The following is a 23,093-nucleotide window of genomic DNA, read 5'->3' as shown; positions in this document are numbered from 1 at the left end:
TTATGGAAGCAGCTAAAACTAACCTAGGGTTCCTGATCTCCCTACCTCAACCCCAGTGCAGAGATTACAGATGTAAACCATCACTCCTGGCCTTACATTTTTTTTTTAAACCTATAGTTACTTTCCGTGTGTGTGTGTGTGTGTGTGTGTGTGTGTGTGTGTGTGTGTGTGTGTGTGTGTATGTGTGGGGAGGAGGTCATGCATGGAGGTCAGAGACAAACTTGTAAGAGTTGGCTCTCTCCTTCTTCTATATGGATTCTAGGGATAAAACTTACACCTGAGGGGTCTACTGAGCATGGCACCAGCACCTGATAAAGTTCTTAACAAACTTGTATCAAACTGAGTGGGAAAATATGTAAAAAGAAAACATGTTACAAAGTGGGTTTAATTCTAAAAAGACAAAAAAAAAAAAAAAAAAAAAAAAAAAAAAAGATTAAAAATCATATAATGTGCCAGGTGTGGTAAGACACACTTTTAGTTCCCATACTTGGAAAGCAGAGTCAGACAGATCTCTGAGAGTTCAAGGCCAACCTGATCTACATAGTGAATTTCCTTGTCTCAGAAAAATAGACAAACCATAGGGAAGAGTGAATTTCACAGAATTTGTGTGAGACCAGACTCCAAAACCTACAGACTTCCAGATATTATGATGTAAGCAGTACAGAAAACTAAGTGAGGTATATGGATATTTTAGGCAGTAATCACTATTTTTCTTTAAATCTAAAATTACTGTAAAATATTTTTAAAAGGCCATCCCTAGGAGAAATTAAAGACTTATCTAAAGGAGAAACATTATTCAGTTGTGTTAAAATTCTCCTCAAATTGATCTACAGATTCATTGCCATCCCCATCAAAGAGACTAAGACAACTTCAAGCTGATTCTAAAATTACACAAATAAAATAACCCAAAGAAGAATAAAGTTGGAAGACAATTACTTTCCTAATTTAAAGATATATTATAAAAATAACCGTTGGCAGGAGGCGCTCACTAGGCTGCACCCTTCCTAGGAGCTAAGGGTCTCGAATGGCTGCTGAGGAATTTTCTCTTCTTTCTTTCAAGGTGATCAGGATGTGGAATCTACCAGTGAGCATGAATGGAGGGTAGTGGCAGGTTCAGCACAGCAGACCTCCGCAGTACATGGCCAGCCCCTTGTCTATGACCCCACAGCAGTCAGGGATGAGCCATGTCTCAGCTACATCTTCAACATCATCTGCATTAAACCTGAGGAAGCCCCAGTTTTTTTGCAACAGCTGCTAGCAGCCAGGGAACTTGAACATGGCTCTGGACAAGGCCTCAGTCACATGTTCTTTACTCTGTAGCTTGGTGTAGAACAACACAATGACCTGGCCAGTAGAACCCCTGGTCACTGTGCTCTGAAGTTTCTCAAAAGCACCTGCCTGGAGCCTAGGGGACAACCCGAGATCTGATACATGCATATAAACACTAGCAAACTGTCTCTCAGATGCCTTATGACACAAGCAACAGGCTACACTCTCCCAAGGAGGGCGCTGTTGCAGTCGTGGCACACCCGGTCCACTTCACTGTTTGCATAGGACATTTTCTACAGTGATATAAACACTAGTAAGATCATATGCACAGTTTTTTAGTGTATGCTAAGGCATCTCCAAACCCAAACTGTTCAAGGATCAACTCTAAGAATAAATGAGTATCTACAATAGATTTAAAATGTAATCACATGTTTTTAAAGGGAGATGAGGAAAAGAGAACATAAGTCAGGCAACAGTACATGAAAGGCTCCCTTCATGTGGATTCTTCCTGTATCTTCCGAATTTACAAAAGCCCAATGACAGCAATTGCCTATGACCAAGTAAAATTAAAACACACACACACACACACAAACACCTTAAACACCTACCTTGCAAGCAGAGGCAAGCAGAGTCTTCGAATTGTTACAAGCAACACAAAATATCTCATAGCCATGTCCATACCTATAATTTAAGGAGAAAACATATGCCATCTGTATTAGTAGTATACTTTTCTTATGCTGCAAAAAATTCTAAAGCGAAGAGGACCATTCTTCTCTTGACCTAACTCATAATTCCTTAAAGAACATCTTATTTTGCCTATGCAACTATTGAGAGAAAAAGCAGGGAATCAGAGAAAAACAATAGCCTCCAAAGGTAATGTAACACATCAAAATGATGTGATTAACACACAGGTTTTCACATCTAATGCCTGCCAGTCCAATACACCACCACGGAAAGATGTTGATGGGAACCAACAAAGATAAAAAGGACTGGCTGAGTAACAGAAGCACATACTATATTACACCTCTCTATCTGGGTTAATATCAACTAATAAACATAAGAAACAGCAACATAAACGAGAAGAACAAATCCATGTGAGGTTTGAGTCTCACCCTTATGAAGCTCTATTGGGCAAGAGACAAAGGAAGGTAGAAGCGAGGAGAAGGAGAAAGGTATAAGGGAACCCTCAAGCTATGAATGACTGATTCCAAAAACATAGCTCAACTTACAGTTTCTGAACTTCAGGCCACAATGTGTTCTGCAGAAGATGATCCTCAGTGGGAGGTTCTACAATAATTATATAATAAAATTTTAATACAATTGGTGTTTCCCCCCCCCCAATTTTAGCCACATAGAAAATAAAAGCCATAGCTCTGGGTCCATAGCCACAGAGTATAGACTGTGAGTAACTTATCTTTTTGTCATATCTTACCAGAAAGGATGGCAGGCTGAAACATCACATCAGGATACCCAAAGGCAGGGCTAATTAAGAGTGCATCCTCCTCATATGGCAGAGGGTCCATGTCTCCTAGTTTAGAAAAACATGGATACCATGAATGGAGTTGCCACATATCAGAGAGCAGCAGCCCTTCCAAATAGTGTATTTCAGAGCTGTGTCCATGAGACTGCACAGGTATTTCTACTCTAGTACTTGCCCAAATCGGCTCCTAAAGTAGGAATGAATTCCATAAGGATTCTGTCCATTTACTTTCATCTAGATATTTACAAAAAAATTTTTAAGCATATATAACTGATCTTCAAATTGCCACAATCTCTAGAGTGTTCTGTGAATCCATGGCCTGCATGTGAACATCAGGAGTATATTACACAAGTTTGTAATTAAGTTTCAAGTAATAAACTGTTTAGTAATTTTGGAGATTAAATCCTTACCCTGAAAGATAGCTTTATTTGACAGCCCCAATGCAGGGACAGTGGCTCCCTCTGGAAAATCAGGGTCTTCCTAGAATGAAAAACACAGTATGTACACTTCAGACACTAAAAGTTACTGACACCTCAACTACCACAAAAAAAGTAATGTTCATAAATGCTGAAAATGTTTCAAGACAGACTTGTCTGCCACCTTACCAACACACACACACACACACACACACACACACACACACACACCACAGCAGGCTACAGGTCCTGACTCATTCAGCAGGGTGAAATGCAAGGCCCAGAACTCTGCCCCCAAGGAAGCCTCAAAGGATGCCCCTGGGACAAGGATGTGGCCCATAAAGGCATGGTCAAGTCATTTTTATTATGCATACGTAAATAACGTAAAGCTACTTTACACCTTAGTGAAGTATGAACTGCAGAAACGATGCGCTGCTAGATCCTGCACTCATATGTGAGCCGTAAATGGTATACAACCATATGCTGAATGTTCACCTCTAACACAGGCTGCAACTAGACATGAGTGACATTAATTTAAAACACCGAATGACTGAGAATGGCTGCCTGGATTCGAGGTGCTGCATGCTATCCTATACACTGTGGAAAAGGGCAGTAAAGCAATCCTGATGCTAACCCAAGAACACAATCAGTGAGAATCACTTGAAGCCTCAGGGAACCAGTGTCCTAGCACACAGAACCAAGTGTGCTGGGAGCTACACTTTTCTTGGGATCCCAGAAAACCCCACTCCTTTTCCTAGAGCTGGGCAGATCCTGAACCCGTGAAGTCTGAGCTCCCTCTGGTTTTCCAACTGCTCAGCAGCAGCAGAAGCAGAAGCAACTGCGTCCAGCAACTGAGAGAGCTGAGTTATGAGGCTGAGCTTCATTTCCTGCCACTCTGCTCTCTCTGTCTTTCCCACATGTATATTGGCTTTCCCTCTCAATCTCTGGGCTCCTACCCAATGCTATCAAAATGCTTTTCATTGCATCTTTCCAACAGCACAATGTGAAGTGCACCTGCCACCTAAGGTCCTCCAGCACTTTCCTTCAATTCTCCAGTTCCCTCTTCACACCATTAGGAGCACCAACAGCTCTTCCTCCCTCTGCTTGCAGGTTCTTTCTCTCTCTTCTCCCTTTTACCTGTGACCCAACTCCTAGTAACAAAGTATAAACAGCCGCTTATGTGCAACAGAACCATTCTCTGTAGCCAACCGTCTTCCCACTTCATTTCCATGAACTCACTATTGATTTATTTATGTATTTATTTATTTGGGATTTTTAAGACAGGTATAGCTGTGGCTAATCTAGAACTCACTATAAAGACCAGGCTAGTCTTGAACTCATACACATCTGCCAGCCTCGGCCTTCTGAGTGACGAGATTAAAAGCATATACCACCTACTTCATAAACTTATAATCCATATTATTTTTTTTCTTCAGTGCTAGAACCATGGGCCATGTACATGCTAAGTAACCCAAGCGGTATTCTAAAACCAAAGTCATATATTTTTGTAAGTAGTTCAAATCTTATGTAAAAAGCAGGCATAAATAAACAAAACAAAAAAAAATGTACTTGTAATATAAATGAAATCCTACCAAAACATTTTCTTTGAGGCTAGAGCAATCAATGGCTTAGTGGTTGGGAGCACTAGCTGCTCTCCACAGAGAACCTGGGTTCCATCCCCAACACCCACATGGTAGCTCACAACCATCTGTAACTCTAGTCCCAAGAGATCTTCTGTACTCTGAAGATAATGATTCAGACAGTATACAGGTATATGTACAGGCAAGACACTCATATAATATACAAATTTATAGTAACTCAAAAATAAAAAATCCAACATCCTCATTACTCTAACTGATGACCTCTTTCTTCCATAGCTAATTTTCCTGTCATAAGATGTAGCTATTAGGCCAGGAATGGTGGTACTTGGGAGGCAGAGGCAGGTGGATCTGTATGAATTTGGTTTACATAATGAAATACTACCTCAAAAGAAAAAAAAAAAAAGGTAGCAATTAACTAGTGTCACCTTATTAGTGCCCACTCCTGCCCTACAGTAATTGTTATGAAGATGGGGGCTCATTCTTCAACTTACTCATAGAGGCAAGACATGACAGCCATGTCTCAAGCAAACGTGTGATATTGCTGCTTTAGTCAAAATAATTTGAAATACAAAACATCTGTGTCTATACATTTATTTTGGTTATTTATTTTTATGTGTGTGTTTAGCCTGCACATAAATGCCTGGTGCCTATGAAGGTCAGAAGAAAGCATCGGATCCCCTGGAGCTGGAGTTAAGGATGGTTCTGAACCATGTGGGTACTGAAAACCAAACATGGGTCCTCTACAAGAAGAGCAAATGCTCTTAACTGCTGAGTCATCTCTCCAGCCTATGTTTAAATCATTACATGCCACGGTTCACATAAGTCTTATCAAACCAGAAACATTCGATATAACTTCTTTTCTACTTGTATACTACATCTATAGCCTGAAGCAAACTTTTTTTTAATTTGAAAATGAAAACGACTGAAATAAAACATTTAGAGGAATACTCACATCACAAAGCAAGTGATCCAGGGACTGCATTGAAATGGTAGAAAAATTTTCCACAAAATTCCGAGGAGCAGAAAAAACACGAAGAACTTTTTCATCTGCTCCAGACACAAACTGAAACCGATCAATCATGGCTAAACATTTCAGGTCGTATCCATGTATCTGAGGCCTTGCAATCTCATGCCAAGTCACCTGGGGTTAAAACACGATACAATAAAAAAGGAGTACATGCTTCAAAAATCAGTCCTTTTCAACAAGCAAAATATGGGATGCAAAATTTGCTACTGTCAACTAATTCCCATTGTGAGCAATCCAGTATGTATGCAGTGTATCACAGCCACAGCCTGCATGTTCCTACTGTCTGAGGAGGCTGCTCCTCTGGGAGATTTCAAAGGAAGGAAAAAGGCCTTGAGGTAAAGAGGAAGATCTAACCTGTGATTGGCCTTTCTTCTTCCATGGAGCAAAAAGGCGAGTTGTCTGATCAGTGCTAGTGGTGATGATGAATTCTCCCTCTGGGTCCCATACTAGGTCTTGGACACCATCAAAGTGTCCTGAAATGACAAGATCTGGAGTCCATTGTCTCTGCAATGACAATGACAACACACATCAAGATAAACAAGGACCATCAAGAGGAAATCTGCAAAACTAAATATCCAGGATGAGATCATAAAAGCGTTTATTTCTCAACCACACTGAACTGTAATATCCAAATATGTATTCTATCCTTTGAAACAGTATCTGTGGGAAATTTCCAGCCAGACAGCTTGATGTTAACTGTCTATCAACTGTCCTGTAAAACAGGTAGACAATGGTGACCACAACACAAATGCATTAGGAGGATTAAATGAGTTTATACTGGTGAAGTTATGTGGACAATGGCAGCACATACATGCTCCCTGAGCACGTACTAAACTCCATGATGAAGAAAGACTATTGAGTAAAATGAGACCCATTTTGAGTGTGAACCAAGAGGGTTTCTGTATTAAGCTAAAGGACTGAGCCAGGTGTGGTGGGGCACACCTCTAAACCCAGTACTTTGGGAGGCAGAGGCAGTCAGCGAGTTTGAGATCAGCCTGGTCTACATGTGAGCTCCAGAACAGCCAGAGTTACATAGAGAGCCACTGTCTCAATAGCAAAACCAAAAAAAATTAAAGGATTTATGGGTGTAAAGAAGAGACAAATGAATCACATCAAGTTGATCAACCTATTCAGCTCACAACAGCAACCATGTATGTAAGTATACAGAGTATATCACATACCTGTCCCCAGAACCTTTCTCAATAAACTCAAGAGGGAATAAAACTATGAGAGGAAATGAAATGAATTATGCAACTAACAGGCTGTTTAAAACCAACCCTAATAATATAGTCAATTAATTTTTTCTTCTATTTTATTGAAACAGGGTCTCATATAACCCAGGCTGGTCCCAAACTCTGTACATTAGAGGCTGGCACTGAACTCTTGATGTTCGATCACTGCCTCTAAGTGATGGAATTACAGGCATGAACTAACATACTGGCTCTATATTAAACTAAGTTATATAGGTTCTAAAATTAAGCTCTAATGGTGTTTACAACAAGCTGTGGGCCATAGACAGCACTTCAGGATTACCAGTACAGTTTCCTGTAATAACTCCCTATTTGCTCATTAAAAAAAAAAAAAAAAAATTAGCCCTGGGCTTGAGAGGTGGCTCAGTGTTTAAGAGTGCTTGCTGAGCAATCATGAAGACTAGAGTTCAGATTTCAGCACCTATGAAGCAAGCCATGGATCCTGCAAATGCCTAACTCCAGCTCTCAAAGATCTGACACTGTCCTGGCTTGTGTTCACAGGCAGTGTGAACACTTGCACATACAGCTAAGCGTACATTCACATAAACATATATGTACACAAAATAAATCTCTGAAAAATAAATAAAAATCCATCTTGAAGGGTTAGAAGGTGGCTCAGTAGTTAGGAGTGTGCACTGCTCTTCCAGACCACCCAAGTTCAATCCCCAATATGCTTATCAGTCAGCTTACAAGTACCTAGAGTTACAGTTCAAACAATTAAATCTTTAAATAATTCATCTTAATCATAAATAAATGAACTGCTCTGATAGGGAGGCCACATGAACACAAGAGTTTGAAGTATACAGGCAATCTGCTCTATGCTCAAATTTGCTGTCAATTTAACACTGTCCTAAAAATAGAACAGTCTACTTAAAAATCAACACCCCCACCCCCTCCCTACCCCGACACACATGTAGCAAGTCCCATGCATAAGTACAGTGAAACTGCTTTCAGATTTGGGTATCTCCTCTCTCATCTTGTGCTTTTCTTCTGCAAAGACTCTCAAAGAGGAAAGAGTTTACCTTAAAAAACAGTTCCTAAACTAACAATGTCATAGATTTATTGGTTGCTTTAACTGTAGAAATAATCCTTAAGGCTAAGTCCAATGGAGGCTGGAAAACTAAGTCTCCAATAAAACAAGTTAAAATCTCAGAGATGATTATTTCAAAGGCCACAAACTAAAAGTGATGCAAATCCATGAATTCGTACATTATAAAGGAAGCTACTGGACTTGTGAGATAGCTCAGTAGATAGAGGCTTTAGCCACAAAGCCTAATGACCTAAGCTTTATCCCTGGGACCCACATAGTATAAGAAGAGAGCTGGGTCCTGCAGGTTGTCTTCTAACCTTTTCACCTGCACACCAACACTCACACACAAAATAAAAATGTGTAAAATATATTTTTAAAAGGGAGATATCAGATACACATTCAAAATATAGGTCTCATTTCACCCAATAATCTTATTTATTAAATTTAAAAATCCCTAATCTAGCATCCAGACTCAGACTTTCATCTGTACACATGGTGGGAGGGTGCAGATAACCCAGGACCTCACAAAAACTAGGCCAATGTCACTGAGCCACATTCCAGGCCCACATGAGTAATGCACTTTCCTTCCTAGAAAAGCCCAAACTTCTAACCTAGTATAAATATCACAATCTATCTTTAGAAATGAATGTCATCTCAGCTTAAATGTGTCTACTAGGAAAGCACAGCAAGGAGCCCACGTGTTCGTACTCGGTTTATTTTACTCTGCTTCCAAAGGTGCAGCGCTCCGTGGAATGCGTGAGCGATGATCATGGTGCCATTCTCTCCAAACTGGCAGTCGTAAAAGCCCAGGGTGTTTCCACCTACTTCACCTACTCGGACCTACACAAGAACAGAAAAACAGATACCAATCAACAGGTCCATTTCTCACACTGGAAAAGGAGTCCAGAGACTAAGGTACAGATCATTTAATATATCCAAAGAGTGAAACTTTACAGCTCTAGGAATGTAGATTTGGGGTGTATATACTGACTTTAAAAAGCCACATTTTGTATTTCTTAAATATCCACCTCTTACCTGCTCTAACCAAACCCCGGACTCTTCATCTGGAGCCCACAGAATCATGGTTTTGTCCATGGAGACAGACAGCAATCTCACTTGCTGCTGCAGAACGCCATCTGAAGAGTAAAAACTGGTGTCTTTAAATCATCAACATGCAGAATTTGAGACTTCCAGAACAAAACAGAAGGGGATGTAAAATGATTGCAACAGCAAAGTTGTCCAAAACCAGCCATTATGGCCCACACCTAGAACTCCACCACTTAGGAAGCTGAGGCAGCACAACTGCTCTAAGCTCAAGGCCAGCTTGGGCTGCACTGTGAGATCCAGTTTCCAAAAACATAAACGAACAGCCATAAGATCTGCCCATAGTACAAACAAGTTGTGATATAGTTGGGCAATGGAATATTTCAGAGTAATAAGTAGGCCAGAGCTACACGAAACAACATAGCTATCTCTCTAAACATGTACATGTATGATGCAAAAGGGTAAGTACATACTAGTACCAAGTTTTGTCAATGACAACAATGCTGTCCATGACTACATAAACATGAAATTCAGGTTCAATAACATGGCTAGGACTGATAGGCATCGAATTTAGCCCTGTGTCTCCACAAAAAAAAAAATAAAAGAGGAAAGCTTCAAATTTTCCTAAACTACAGAAAAGCTAGAGGTTGTCTCTCTAATACAAAAATTTAAAATAATATATTCTTTTAAATAATTTTTTTCTTTTTTTAATCAAGACAGAGTTTTCTCTGTGTAGATTTGAAGCCTGTCCTGGAACTCACTCTGTAGATCAGGCTGGCCTCGAACTCACAGAGATCCACCTGCGTTTGTCTCCCAAGTGCTGGGACTAAAGGTGTGCATCACCATCACCTGGCTTTAAATACATTTTTAAAAGATTTTTGTTTTACATGTCAGTATGTGCTTCTCTGTGTGGGTACGAACAGCGGTGTCTGATCCCCCTGGAGTTTGGAGTTATTGTGAGCTACCTGACATGGGTGCTGGAGACTGACTGGGTCCTCTGCAAAAGTCACCTCTCCAGGCCCTTTCTGGACATTTTAACTATTTATAGATGACTGTATGCATGCATCTGCTCCTCTATATGGGCACATTTATGCTGTGCATGCAGAGGCCATTAAAAGAGCATTAGCTTCCCTGGAAGTACAAGTCTTTATGAACTGCCTGATATGGGTCTTCTGCAAGGGCAGTGAGGATAACCACTGATCTGTCTCTCCAGCCTGATACTGACTCCCCACCTCCTCCTTTGAAGGCCGAATAAAGAGCTTAATTTGAGCTCGGGAATGTGAAATTAGTGATTCCACTTTGACTTTCAGTATCTTTCAATGGGTCTTGGTCTAAGTGCTAAGCCAACATCTTCCTCTTATTATTTACTTACTTATGACCTTTAATTATGTGCCTACATGTATAAGTGCAGGCGCCCTCAAAATCTAAAGAGGGTGCCAGATTGATCTCTCCAGGCCCTCTTTCTCTTATTTTTACTGGTGGAAACATAGCTTTAAATTAGCAAAAACGAGCGTACAGCCTTTCTTCCTTTTTATTTGTGTATGTACATGTATCTGTTTGAAAAAAGGTCTCATTACTCAAGATGGACTAGCCTTGATCTTGTAATCCTCCTGTCTGAGCCTCCTGACTGATGGAATTTCAGCTATATGCTACCATGCTCAGCTCTTTCTCATTTGGAATGAGGTTTTACTATATAGTTCAGCCCGGCTACAAACTCAAGATCCTCCTTCCTCAGCTTCTCTAGTGGTGGAATTATATGCATGCACCATCACACTCAACAAGATTTTTGTTTTTCAGCTTCAAACTAAACTTGAGTTGCTAGAAAAGAAAAAATAAATCACACAGATAGTTCATCTGTTAATGGCAATAGAGCACAGGGTAGGTAAGGCTACAAAGGATAAAATGACGATGAAGACACTGTGGCAAATATGTACAATCTAAGAGCTGGGCAGTGATCACCTGAGCATTAATGATTGCTATTACTAGGGGCAAGAAATGGGTTATGCCTTGCTCAGCCTTATACTAGCACCAACCTGAGGGTAGCCCTGTCCCTCCATAGAGAGAGGTTAAGGGTAAAATAAAGAAGGGAAAGGTATTGTTCCTCATGAATACTCCCTCCTAGTATCACCACTCCCTTTCTTTCAAGAGTAAACGTTCCAGTAATGTTGGCCTGAGTCAATTTTTCTTAGCTGACTCACACAGGAACCTTAAAGAAACAGTTAACAGGGCATGACAGCGTCAGCACCTGACAGCATCAGTCAGCCTGCCCCAATATAACTTTCAGTAGAGCTGCTCTCAGCATGGCTCTACACAGGCTAACTAAAAATTGCCTTATATTTACAGACTTTAGTAACACTAAACAATCCTCCAGTCAGCTGGTCAACTTAAAACACTGTTACATTTAACGAAGCAAGACCTGTTTGTTTTGTTCATACCTTTGTAAAATGGAGGCTGCCAATGAATTGCGTTTACCCAATTTTCGTGTCCAGCCAGCAGGGTCTCCAGGGTTACTGCAGCAGTTATGCTAATCCCTACAACAGAAGCAACACAGATACTTTTTCCTCATAGCTCCTCTAAAAAGAACATTTGTAAAATTAAGTCTGCTGTGAAATTATGTCAAAAAATTAGGACAAAACATAATCCAGATTCAACAAAGAACAAGAATTCTAAATTCCACTAACTTCCCCCAATGGAGAAAAAGAGCTAAAAATAAACTTTTCTTAAATTTTTCTCATTCTGGGCGTAAACAAATATTAAAGAATATATTTTACTATTTGAAATATTCCTGAAAAAGCAATTAAAAAGCAAAATCACACATCATTTACATTTTGAAACATCACACAAACAATTCTTATGTATTAGCTCAAAACTAGGGCTGAGAGTATAGCTCAGCCATATGTGCAAGCTTGGTTTAATTTCCAGCACAACCAGAAATACATTAAAAAAAAAAAAAAAGGTAGTATTAAAGCACAAACAAGAGCTGGGGATATAACTCAGTTGAAAGAGTGAGTATGCCTGGAACACCCAGTTTGACATTAACAGGAAAGTGTGGTGCAGCCCTCTAACACAACAGCACGCAGAAGGTACAAGGAGAAGTTGAGGAGGTCAGCCTGGAATACATGAGACTCTGTCTTAAACAAACAAACAAATAGCAAAAACAGGTAAGACAGCCTCCTTGTCTTGTTTCCCTACTTGATAATTATCCATTTTCTGTCTTTTTTGTTTTGTTTTGTTTCTCTGTAGCCTTGGAGGCTGTCTTGCTACTCGCTCTATAGACCAGGCTAGCCTGGAACTCACAGAGATCCATGTGTCTCTGTGCTGGAATTAAAGGAATGCACCATCTCCAACCAGCAATAATAATTAATTTTTTAAAAAAATTAACATAATGAATAAGGGAAACTAAATTCGTATTTCAGACCTTAAAAACAAATAAATGAAAATTTTCATATTTTGACATAGCTATTTATAGTATGTCAGCTATATCATTTCTTAGTTTCCTCCATAAAATTGTTACCAAAGCCACAACTCTGATAGGCCTTACAACTAAGACTAACCAAGAACAGTACACCTAGTGAGTGAGGACTAATGAAGAATGACTTTGGTATTTAGAACAATACCAAATACATCTCCATCATACAACATCCCAATAGGATCTGTGAGTGTGGGAGCCAGTCTGTTACAACACTTTAAGAATGAATCACATACGCCACTCAAATGCAGAGAAAGAATTTAGTTTGTCACTTCTGAATATGCTCCAACAGGACCAGAATTTACACTATTCCTTAGGTCTTCCTATGCTATGCTTGCAATATTTCACAAATTAATTCACTGATAAACAGTAAGCACAGCTTTCAGCAATTAAAAAGACCTGACATACAGTTTGTAAAAGTGTTTCAAACATGAAAAACAACAGATTTCACATAAAAACAAAAAATTAAACTTCCACAGATGTGTACAGACACAGACAAATGGAACAGCTATCAGAACTACGCACTGTGACATCAAACACTTCACTGAACCCACCTTCATCTTGGAAAGTGAAAGTATTTTCCTTCAGTTTTAGACTATCATCCTCCGCTTCTGAAGATGTTGGGTTCACACACAGTCTCCATATTCTTATAAGGCAATCCTGTGAACAGCTTGCTAGAAAGAGGTCTCGACCTATTTAGATATATATTAATTATATATTTAGATATATAATTAGATATTCAGATATTTAGATATATATTATATTTAGATATATATTAATTAATAATATATATTTAGATATATATTAATTACTTTTAAAAACAATATATGCAGTAAATTTAGGCACAAAACTTTTTCATCTCTGCTGTGTATATTTCTAGATTCAAATATATTAATTAGACTTTGCTTCCTTATCTTTCATTTATTTGACTGGAATTCCTTTTTAATGGCACTGGCAGATATACACAGAAAACAAGTGGTTCTCTTTGGGTAAGTCATTAATTTCTAGGAAGAATTCTTCAAGAACATATACATATAAATAAGACAAATATTGTTATCTTGCAAATATTAATTTATTTCATTCTTTATACTGAATCAACAGTTAACAAGAGTTAAGAATCCCCTTTTCTGGGGATGGCTCTATTGGGCAATGTTCCTGCCGCCGAGTCTCAGTAAGGGATCTTGGGACACACATAATTAAAGGGAAACCTGCTCCCGCTCCCCAATGCTGTCTTCTAATCTGCAGATGAATGCCATAGTATGTGTGTTCCTTTTTAAAAACTTTTTACGTTCCTTTTCTAACTGGACAGTAGACAATATAACATTCAAAGGAAACTTAAACTTGTCCCCATCATGCACACGCCTAGTAAAATTCCATACTGACCAAAGGTTGCCCATTCCACTCCTCTTATCCAGTCCTCGTGTCCACAGAGATAAAGTACTTTCTGAAACTACGAAGATAACGGTCAGTAAAATACATGACACCTCAGTGACTAGTTGGGCTGGTCACTATCTTCAAATCTCAAGCAGTTTATAAAGGTTCACAAGATAAAACAGCACATGCTGTGAATACAGCACAGAAAACAGCTGGACTTTTGCAACTATGTTAAGTTTCTATGTTAAGATACACTGTTAGGCAAATATAATTCTAGTCTCTCAATAAAAACCATTAGTTACCTGGTCATCTTGTTGAACAAATAAGTGAATTTGGCAGTCATCATCACCGCACGCTAATATTGGTACTGGGAAGGAAAACAGGCATGGCTATAAGTACTGCAGGTAGAATCACTAGGCGAAGAAACCGACTTCTGCTCCCCACACCATAGCACAAATTAACTGCAAGGGTCCAAACTGTCTCCAGGGAGAAATGGACACTACACGGCTCTAGTCAGTGCTTATGGTAAAACTGAGACAAGCAGTGCGTTCATTCTGTGCACCATGAAAGGGGGTGACAGTGAAGAACAAGTAGGGCCTGGGGAGAAGGTACACCACTAAGCACTTGCCATATAAGCCTGAAACCTGAGTTCAATCCCTGGGTCCCACATACAAAAGCCAGATGTGCCAGGGCATCCATAATCCCAGCACTCCTTTGGCAAGATGAGAGTCAGGCACAAGAACTGGCAGACAGTTGCAGGCCACCCATCCTACAATACATGGAGTGGGTAGAAAAGTAGAGCCCTTGCCTTAGAAACAGGGCAGACAGACAGAAAGACTCCCGAAAGTTGTCCTCTAACCAAAGTAAGTTTCAAGTAAGAACAAGTAAAGTGTATTTCTACAACACCAGCCAGAGGACCAAAGGGAAACTGTTAGCCTAGCTGGACACTGAAGAGCCTGAGCCCAGCATCAGCTGCAACCTAACTCCCTGTTTGTCCTGGAAGTCACTTTGTAGAACAGGCTGGCCTTGAACTCACAGAGTTCAGACTGCCTCTACCTCCCAAGTGCTGGGATTAAGGGCATGCACCACCACCACACAGTTCCCAAACATTTCTTATGCTGTTCTTTTAATAAATGGGAGTACACTCACCATTAGTCTCAGGCAAAACAGACAGGCAGACAGTCAGGACACATCCATCCCCAAAGTTCAAGGTCTCAAGGTATTTTACTAAAAAACAAAAGCTTATCATGAACAATTATCCTTGATCTTATCTACCTAAAGAAGCCAGGGCGGCATTGCTAGTCTAGAGTGTCAGGAGAAACATGGAGATGTCAACCCCAAACTTCACTAACTTTGAGAAATTAAATTGTTGAATTTCAACGAGATCAGGGAGAAAAGGCTTAGCTGGAATTTATTTAAACAAATACTTTGGTTAAGGAGTATTTAGACAAAACACAAAAGAAACACATTCATATTAGGATAACACTTTGAAGTTGCTTAAAACATTGGAACTTATGTGTGTTCTTGTAGCTGTTACTCACAATTTCTATTTCATTTTCCTAGGTTACAAAGCCTCCAAACTTACCTTCTGGTCCCTTTTTAGACCATATGCGAACTGTAGAATCTGAAGCTGCAGAAGCTATCAGAGTACGCAGCACACCATCAGATGGGTCACTCTGGTAAATAGCATGCACAGCATAAACAGGTCCTTCGTGGCCTTGAAGACGGACTGCTTTTAAAACCTGAATCGGAAGATTGTTGCACATGTTATGAGAACAAAGGAATTACATAGCTGGGCATGGTGGCTCATGTCTGTAATCCCAGAACTCAGGAGACTGATCCAGAGGACCACCGTGAGTCTGAGAACAGCCTGGACTGTCAAACAAGACTGTCTCAAAAAAAAGAGAGGTAAGGAGGCTATAGACAGAGCATGGTGGCTGAACATTTGTAATCCCAGCACTTGAGAGGTGGAGGAGGATCAATAGTTCAAGGTCACCCTCAGTTACACCAGACACTTTCTTTAATCAGCAGTCCAGATACACTAAGCACAGAAATACATCAATGGGTACCCAATCCCCGAGATGCTCAGCCTTTCCCCATATCCCAAGTCCTTTCATCCTTCCTTCATGCCTTTCAAACCCTCGCCCCCACCTCAGTCTGGCCTCATTCTCCCCTCAGTTGACTGTTCTGCCACCAGGAGTTAGGGAAGCACTGAGGAAAAGTCTAGAAAGTCTCTCACTTCAGGTCTCAAAAGTAAAAGCTCACTTTGCCTCCCTGGATTCTTCTGCTAAGACTGAGTCCAGTGCAGGTGGCCTTCTGCTTTCATTCAAGTATAGGTGGCTCCAGAATCCCATCTCCACTCAGCCTTCTAATTCCTGCAGCATTGGAGGCATGAATAGTAAGGCTGGTCATATAGTCAGCAGGTCACATGTCATGACTGCGCCTAATTCCCTATCTTCCTATTTGCCCATTTTTCTCTGCACTTTTCTCCAAGAACCCTAAGAAAGAGCCCAATTTTCCCTGTCCATCATATCCCCAATTTCTTCTGTAACTAACCTGTCAGTGCCAAAGTGTTTTTTACACCATCTCTCCTTTTCCTCCTGTTTTTCCTATGCTCAGTAGTGCTGTCACAGTACTCTTGACTTACTCCTTTCCTTAGCAACCATGACTGACTTCCAAATGCCTGATGAATAAGAACCCTCCCCCTAGAGCTAAGGTTTGAATCCAGCCACATATATACTAGGCAAGTGCTCTGCCACCAGTCCAACCACAACAACAAAACCTGTGAGACAGAGTTTTGCTGTATGGGCTAATAATGACCTTGAAAACTCACACTTCTCCTGCCACAGCCTGTTAAGTGCTGACAACAGAGGCCTGCACCATATGACCAGCCTAAGAACAAACTCCCAATGCTAGCACTCAGATATGATTTCTGCACACATGTACTATCCAGTAACATTTCCCAAACTGTCTCCACCAAGTCCAAAGGCATACTAAGAGATTTGGGGAAAGGCGGGTTCATTTATCTAATGTTTTTCTTACTTGGAATCCTCACTCTTTAAACTTTTCCCAAGACAATCACCCTCCACTCAAAGGCAATCCAATTCAAATGCCTTCTGTTTGCAGTGGAGGTATAGCAAGTTCACACTTGGGAGATTTCATTATTCAAGTCTACTATACCTTCAAGATAATGTCCTTGACTCATGAACAAGAGGGCTCGGCCTTCTTTACTTCTTTGAGGTAATGTACAAAACCAACACAACAACTTGCTTCACTTTTATTAATCTTTGTCTAAAACTAGGAACAACCCATCTGTCCATTAAAGGGGCCCATGTACATCACACACAGTGTGGAACATCGCTTACAACTTGAGATCTATATTCACCTGGCAGCAGCTGCCCTTAATGCACCAAAATGTCTGCCATTACCGAGGAGAACAGAACAGCTCAGCATGGATGAGGATTCACAGGGACAAGTGACAGCACACGAATACGGAAGCAGAAATTAGAGGAAGGGTTCAGGGACCCTGACACGCAGAAGATAACAATCTCAGCTGGGTGTGGTGGCACACACCTGCAATGCCAGCCCTCCAGGGGACCATGCCTTTAAGCCACATTAGGACATACAGTGACACTTTGTCTCAGAAAATGTGTATGTTTATGCAAATGTATGGTATGCATGTGGGGCTGAAGGACAAACATGGGTGTCTGTCCTCATCTTCCACCTGATTTGAGCCTTGGTCTCTCTTAGTTGTTCACAATGATGTATCCCAGGCTAGCTGTCCCAGAGCTTCTGGGCACTTGTCTCCATCTTCCCTCCACAGTAGAGACTCTGGGACTCCAGGGGAATGCTACCATGCCCTGTCACTATGTGGGTTCTGGAGACTGGAACTCAGGTCCTCCCGCCTGCACATCAATACTTTTATCCACTGCATCTCCCAAGCCTATGTCCCTGACATATTTTTTTTTTTAATTAAAAGTAAATAAAGTATCTTTGCTACTGTGATGGTTTGTCTAGGAATGGGACCCACAGGCGCATATATTTGAATGCTTGATCATTAGGGAACGGCACTACTTGACAAGGATTAAAGGGTGTGCCCTTGTTAGAGGAAGTATCACTGATGGTGGGCTTTGGGGTTTCAAATGCTCAAACCAAGCCCAGTGTTTCTTCCTATTGCCTGAGGACACAGAACTCTCAGCTCCTTCTCCAGCCCCATGCCACCCTGTATGCCACCATACTCCCTGTTATGACAATAATAAACTAACCCTCTGAACTGTAAGAAGCCCCAGTTGAATGTTTTCCTTTGTAAGAGTTGCTGTGCTCATGATGCTTCTTCACAGCAATAGAACAATAGCTAAGAGAGCTGTATACTTAAAAAAAAGATAAAATATTTGGGCTTCAGGTTTCCCCCCTAATGTTCTTTTGGCAGTTTATTTTATAGTATATTTATTTTATAGTATATTTATGATCCAATTTACTTGAAATATTCAATATGAGTATGAGACCTTTTATTTTCCTGCATAACAATTCAATAATGCCCACAGATTCTTCTTTATTTCATATATTTAATCATGTTCCCCCATCCAACTCCTCCAGATTCTCCCCACCTCCCTACCCATCCAACTTCATGCTCTCATTCTTGCTCCAAACAAAAAAAAAAAAAAAAAAAAAAAAAAAAAAAGAAATTGAAAACCAAAACAGAAATGCAAACAAATACCAAAATGAAAAAAACAAATCAGCAAAACAAAAACATAGAATCAGTTTTGTATTGGACACAGGCTTGGCCTGCAGTATGTTTGATAAATTCAGACACCAATTGTAGCAGGTATCAATTGCAAACAGCCACCTGGTTTGGAGACTTTGTGTCCAACTCTCCTTCTCAGTGCTAGGATTTTGTCTTCAGATTTTAAAAAACAACAAAGTATATGAGTTATAGACAAGCAAATAAAAGTAAGTTCATTGATGAGAAAAAAAATGAGGGCACTTCATAAATCAAAAAACAAGAAATGAGAGCTAAAACATTTCTTAGAATTAGGAACAGCTACTGACCTGGTTATTCTCTATTTCCCAGTAAATCAACCGATTGTCAGATCCTCCAGACACCAATTCCGAGGAAGGGGCTGGAAAAGTTGTGTTGCGGTAAATATTTGTATTCATGTCATTTCTTCCCCTATTTTCTTATCAACGTCTTAGGAAATCTAAATTATCCAGTGACAGACCTTAGTAGAGGGTCACAGGTTACATAATGGAATTCATTTTATGTTACCTCACTTTTAAATGAAGTAAAATTAATACTTCACAACAAAGTCCTGTGGTGTGATGCCAGTAGTCTTTAATGTCAACTGTATTTTTGCACAACATTAAGAGCCATCCTTTGCATTATATAATGGCTGCTACTAGCCTGATGCACACCTTACTCTGACTCACCATTTGAGATAAATGGTGTATTAAGCTTTTTCTAATATCAGATAAAACCACAGAAAACAGTCTCACCAGCTCAAGAAAATTCTGCACTTGCACCTGCATCATAACGTAGAATGAAAAGAAACTTAACTCAGAAAGCAAGATAACAGCACAGTAGGACAGAAGAACAACAGAGACTTCCACTGGACTGAGAGTTTACAGTAATTAAAAATTCAGGAGTCAGAGAATCTTACAATGAAGAAAAATAATCCACTGCATTCCAGCAATTTTGAAAATTCTTGTTCTACTTCACACTCTTTAAGAATTTTAACAACCCTTAAAAAGTTTTTAGTGTGGGCTATGTATATCAGTATTAGAAGTTAAAACTAAAAAGATTTTTTTTTTAATAGTCCCCTTAAAAACTACAATGATGTTGGGCATGGAAACACATGCCTTTAGCCCCAGCACTCTGGAGGAAGAGACAAGGGCACCTTTGTGGCTTTGAGGCCAGTAGGTCTACATAGTGAGTTCTAGGCCATCCAGGACAAAATGAGACCTAGCCACAAAATAAATAGTAAATTAAAAAAAAATACACCTTAGGCAGCAGGGCTGGAGAGATGGCTCATGGTTTAGAGCACTGGCTACTTTTCCAGAGGCCCTGAGTTTGATTCCCAGCAACTACATGGTAGCTCACATCTTAGGAACCTTCTATACAAACCTAGAGATCTGAGTTTGATCCCCAAATCCACACAAAGGTGGGTGAAGAGAATCAACTCTACCTGTGCACTGTGGTATGCACCCACCATCACATACTGGATATAGTAATTTAATTATAATGATGCACAAAATATGTTAATACAAATTTCCATGGGAGCTGAAGGACTCTAATGTTAGAACCATGAGAAATCAAAAAGAACAGAAGCACAAATTCTATATGTCTGCAAGGTTCTTTGATGTCTGACTATATTAATAAAACAGCTGAAGTTTCATATTTGGTTCTCTATTTAATAGTCTGTTACAGTATCATGTTACATCATGTGGCTGATAGAAAAACCAAACAGCATGTTCTTGACAGCCTGTGAATGGATACATGTCTTTGAATTATGAAAACAGCGTGGACCTCACCCATCTTGGGACTTCAAAAGTCCTCTGATCCAGTACAGCCCCTTACTTTCCAGACCATACTATCAAGTGCAACAGACATACAAGGTCTTAACTAAAACAACCATCTATCTATGCCAGAAACAGACTGAGTCAGCTGGATGTCAGCCTCCATCTATGCCCTACTCACAGAATTTCCAATCAAAGGCTATGGGCTCAGAATGTACCACACTTCAACTGCTATCAAGTAAAATTACTAGTCAGCTACCTCACTGGGTAGACCAGTTCTCATTTTTCCCCCAAACTTACAACATCAGTCAAGGAAATGATAAAAACAAAAAATTACTAACCATACTTTATCAAAAAGCATTTGAGATCAGCCTTCTTGTCTTACTACTTACTGTAATCCAGTCTACGTATCCACTGCAGGCAATTGACTCGAGCAGTGTGACCATTCAGATTGTTAATAACTGCCTTTTTCTTTAGAGGAAAAAAAGAAAAATCAATTAGTACATTAGAGTGAAGCCCGCATAGTGACTGATAAATATTTAAGTAAAAATCAGCAGTATTTTGATGCAGTAAAAAGACAGAATTCCATCAAGAGAGTTGCCTTTCAAGTCATAAATCTCTAACTGTGGCTTGAGTTACCAATTCACTAGAGCAATTTCCCACCTTTTCACACATATTCCCACCATCCTATTAATAATTGACTATCTTAGCTCCCTGGGTCTTCGTCTACATAGTTCTGCTCACCCAATCCCTATGTCAGCAAGCCTGTCTTGACTCTCCAGGATAAACAAGAAGTTCCTTTGTGAGCTATAGTCCTCAGCAAAATACTACCATGTCACACTAAGTAGAGGGTTTAAATTTATTTTTTCATGTGCATTGGTGTCTTGCCTGCATGTCTGGGTTAGGGTGTTAGATCCCCTATGGAGTTAGAGACAGTTGTGAGCTGCCAAGTAGGTACTGGGAAATGAACCTGGGTCCTTTGGAAGAACAGCCAGTGCTCCTAACAACTGAACCATCTCTCCAGCCCATGTTGAAGGTTAAAAAAAAAAAAAAAAATGCAGTTAATGTATATAAATCCATGGTTAGACAAGGGGTGGGTTCTTTAGCCTCAGTGACAGGCCTTCTAAATCAGATCCTTGCAAGTTTCACAGCTCCTCCGCCACCCTTGGGTGGCCTGACTTCACACACAGCTAAAGATCTGCTCACAGCACCTCTCATTACATCATTTTCCATGCTTGTTATCAATAGCACTGACCTAATGCCTGCTTGTATGACAGAATTTCTCATGGCTGGGAAAAAGGAACAGGCAATGCATATAAACAAATATATTTAACAAATGGAAAGCACTTAAATGCATTTCCTTGTCTCTCCCACTAGACTGAGAATTACTCATTTTCTTTGCATCATCCCAAGGCCTACAGCAAACCTAGATGGGATCTCAAAAATTGCCAATAAATATCATCCTCAAAACTGTATTGTAGTGCTCTCTCTCTCTCTCTGTGTGTGTGTGTGTGTGTGTGTGTGTGTGTGTGTGTGTGTGTGTGTGTAGGCCATAGGCTAACATCAGAATGTCTTTCTCAATCAGTTCTCTGCCTTTTTTTCTGAACCTGACATTAATATTTTGGCTAGACTAGGTGGCCAGTGAGCTCTGGAGTTAAATGCACACAGACATGCCTGGTTCTTACATGGATGCGGGGGAATCTTAATTCTGGCCCTCATGTTTAGCAAGCACTTTACCCACTAGGAGCCATCTCTCCAGCCCCACATTTCAAGTGTTCCTATTCTTTAAGTTCCCAACCAGAAAATACTTGAAAAAGTACTTTTGGGGATCAATATATGATATGTTAAACTCCTGTCACATGACTATCAGGTTATCATTACAAAATGTGACAGAGATGGCATGGTGGCTCAGACCTGTAGTCTCAACAAAAGAATGGTAAGCTCGAAGGCAACCTCAACTAAATGGGTTCAAAGGCAAGCCAGCCCTGGATACAAGGTAAAACGACAACAACAAAGTAATGGAAGGTATGGGACAAATCCACTGACTTGCACAAAGATGGGCTTCTACTGGCTTAGTTAGCCATTGGCTTGATGGTCAATGTAAAATTCACCTTTGGTTTGATTACGCAAGAATATACATGGCAACTGATAAGAAATAAAGACCAGAATAAGAGCCTGCTAGAGGTAAGAGGAAGTCATTGAAATGTGTTTCATATAGAATTTTGTATCTGCAAACGTTGAGGGAAATGGGATTTCAAATCAAAACGTTAACAATGAAGCACTGTGAGAAACAGATAAGCATCTGCTCTGCACTTTCTGCGTTTCAACTCTGCCGCAGGACAATGCAACACTAACAGTATCATCCTAAAGTAAACAGGGGAGAGGGCTCACAACTCCCGTAAGTATGCATTAATTACTCACCCGAGAAGTTGAACAGGAAAACTGCCAGAAAATAACCAGCTGGCTGATGTTCAAGAAATGACTTAAGTCCTACTTTAAAACTAGGGCTTAGGACTCCCACCCTCTATTTTTCCCATTCTTAAAAAGCTGCATTCACGTACCTAAAATCTCCATAACATTAATTGAAATTCAGTGTAAGTTCGTTAACTACACAGCGAGG

The 23,093-nt window shown here is 40.1% G+C and overlaps 1 protein-coding gene across 1 annotated transcript in view; it reads right to left on the bottom strand.

The window, feature by feature from the left end:
• Elp2 (elongator acetyltransferase complex subunit 2) overlaps positions 1 to 23,093 on the bottom strand; it is a 32,918-nt gene that overhangs the window by 9,356 nt on the left and 469 nt on the right. The window contains exons 2-17 of the mRNA XM_051202072.1: positions 20,866 to 20,944; positions 19,010 to 19,080; positions 15,546 to 15,702; positions 15,110 to 15,187; positions 14,263 to 14,327; positions 13,970 to 14,036; positions 13,141 to 13,278; positions 11,553 to 11,648; positions 9,109 to 9,209; positions 8,782 to 8,913; positions 6,148 to 6,297; positions 5,719 to 5,907; positions 3,160 to 3,229; positions 2,702 to 2,797; positions 2,499 to 2,556; positions 1,878 to 1,950 (exon numbers count right to left, since the gene is read on the bottom strand). Coding sequence (XP_051058029.1) covers positions 1,878 to 1,950; positions 2,499 to 2,556; positions 2,702 to 2,797; positions 3,160 to 3,229; positions 5,719 to 5,907; positions 6,148 to 6,297; positions 8,782 to 8,913; positions 9,109 to 9,209; positions 11,553 to 11,648; positions 13,141 to 13,278; positions 13,970 to 14,036; positions 14,263 to 14,327; positions 15,110 to 15,187; positions 15,546 to 15,702; positions 19,010 to 19,080; positions 20,866 to 20,944 — 1,620 coding nt within the window. The remainder of the gene's footprint in view (positions 1 to 1,877; positions 1,951 to 2,498; positions 2,557 to 2,701; positions 2,798 to 3,159; positions 3,230 to 5,718; positions 5,908 to 6,147; positions 6,298 to 8,781; positions 8,914 to 9,108; positions 9,210 to 11,552; positions 11,649 to 13,140; positions 13,279 to 13,969; positions 14,037 to 14,262; positions 14,328 to 15,109; positions 15,188 to 15,545; positions 15,703 to 19,009; positions 19,081 to 20,865; positions 20,945 to 23,093) is intronic.

Source organism: Phodopus roborovskii, unplaced genomic scaffold (genome assembly GCF_943737965.1).
Source record: "Phodopus roborovskii unplaced genomic scaffold, PHOROB, whole genome shotgun sequence".
Classification (NCBI taxonomy): Eukaryota; Metazoa; Chordata; class Mammalia; order Rodentia; family Cricetidae; genus Phodopus; species Phodopus roborovskii.
This window is presented reverse-complemented; position numbering and strand designations above follow the sequence as displayed.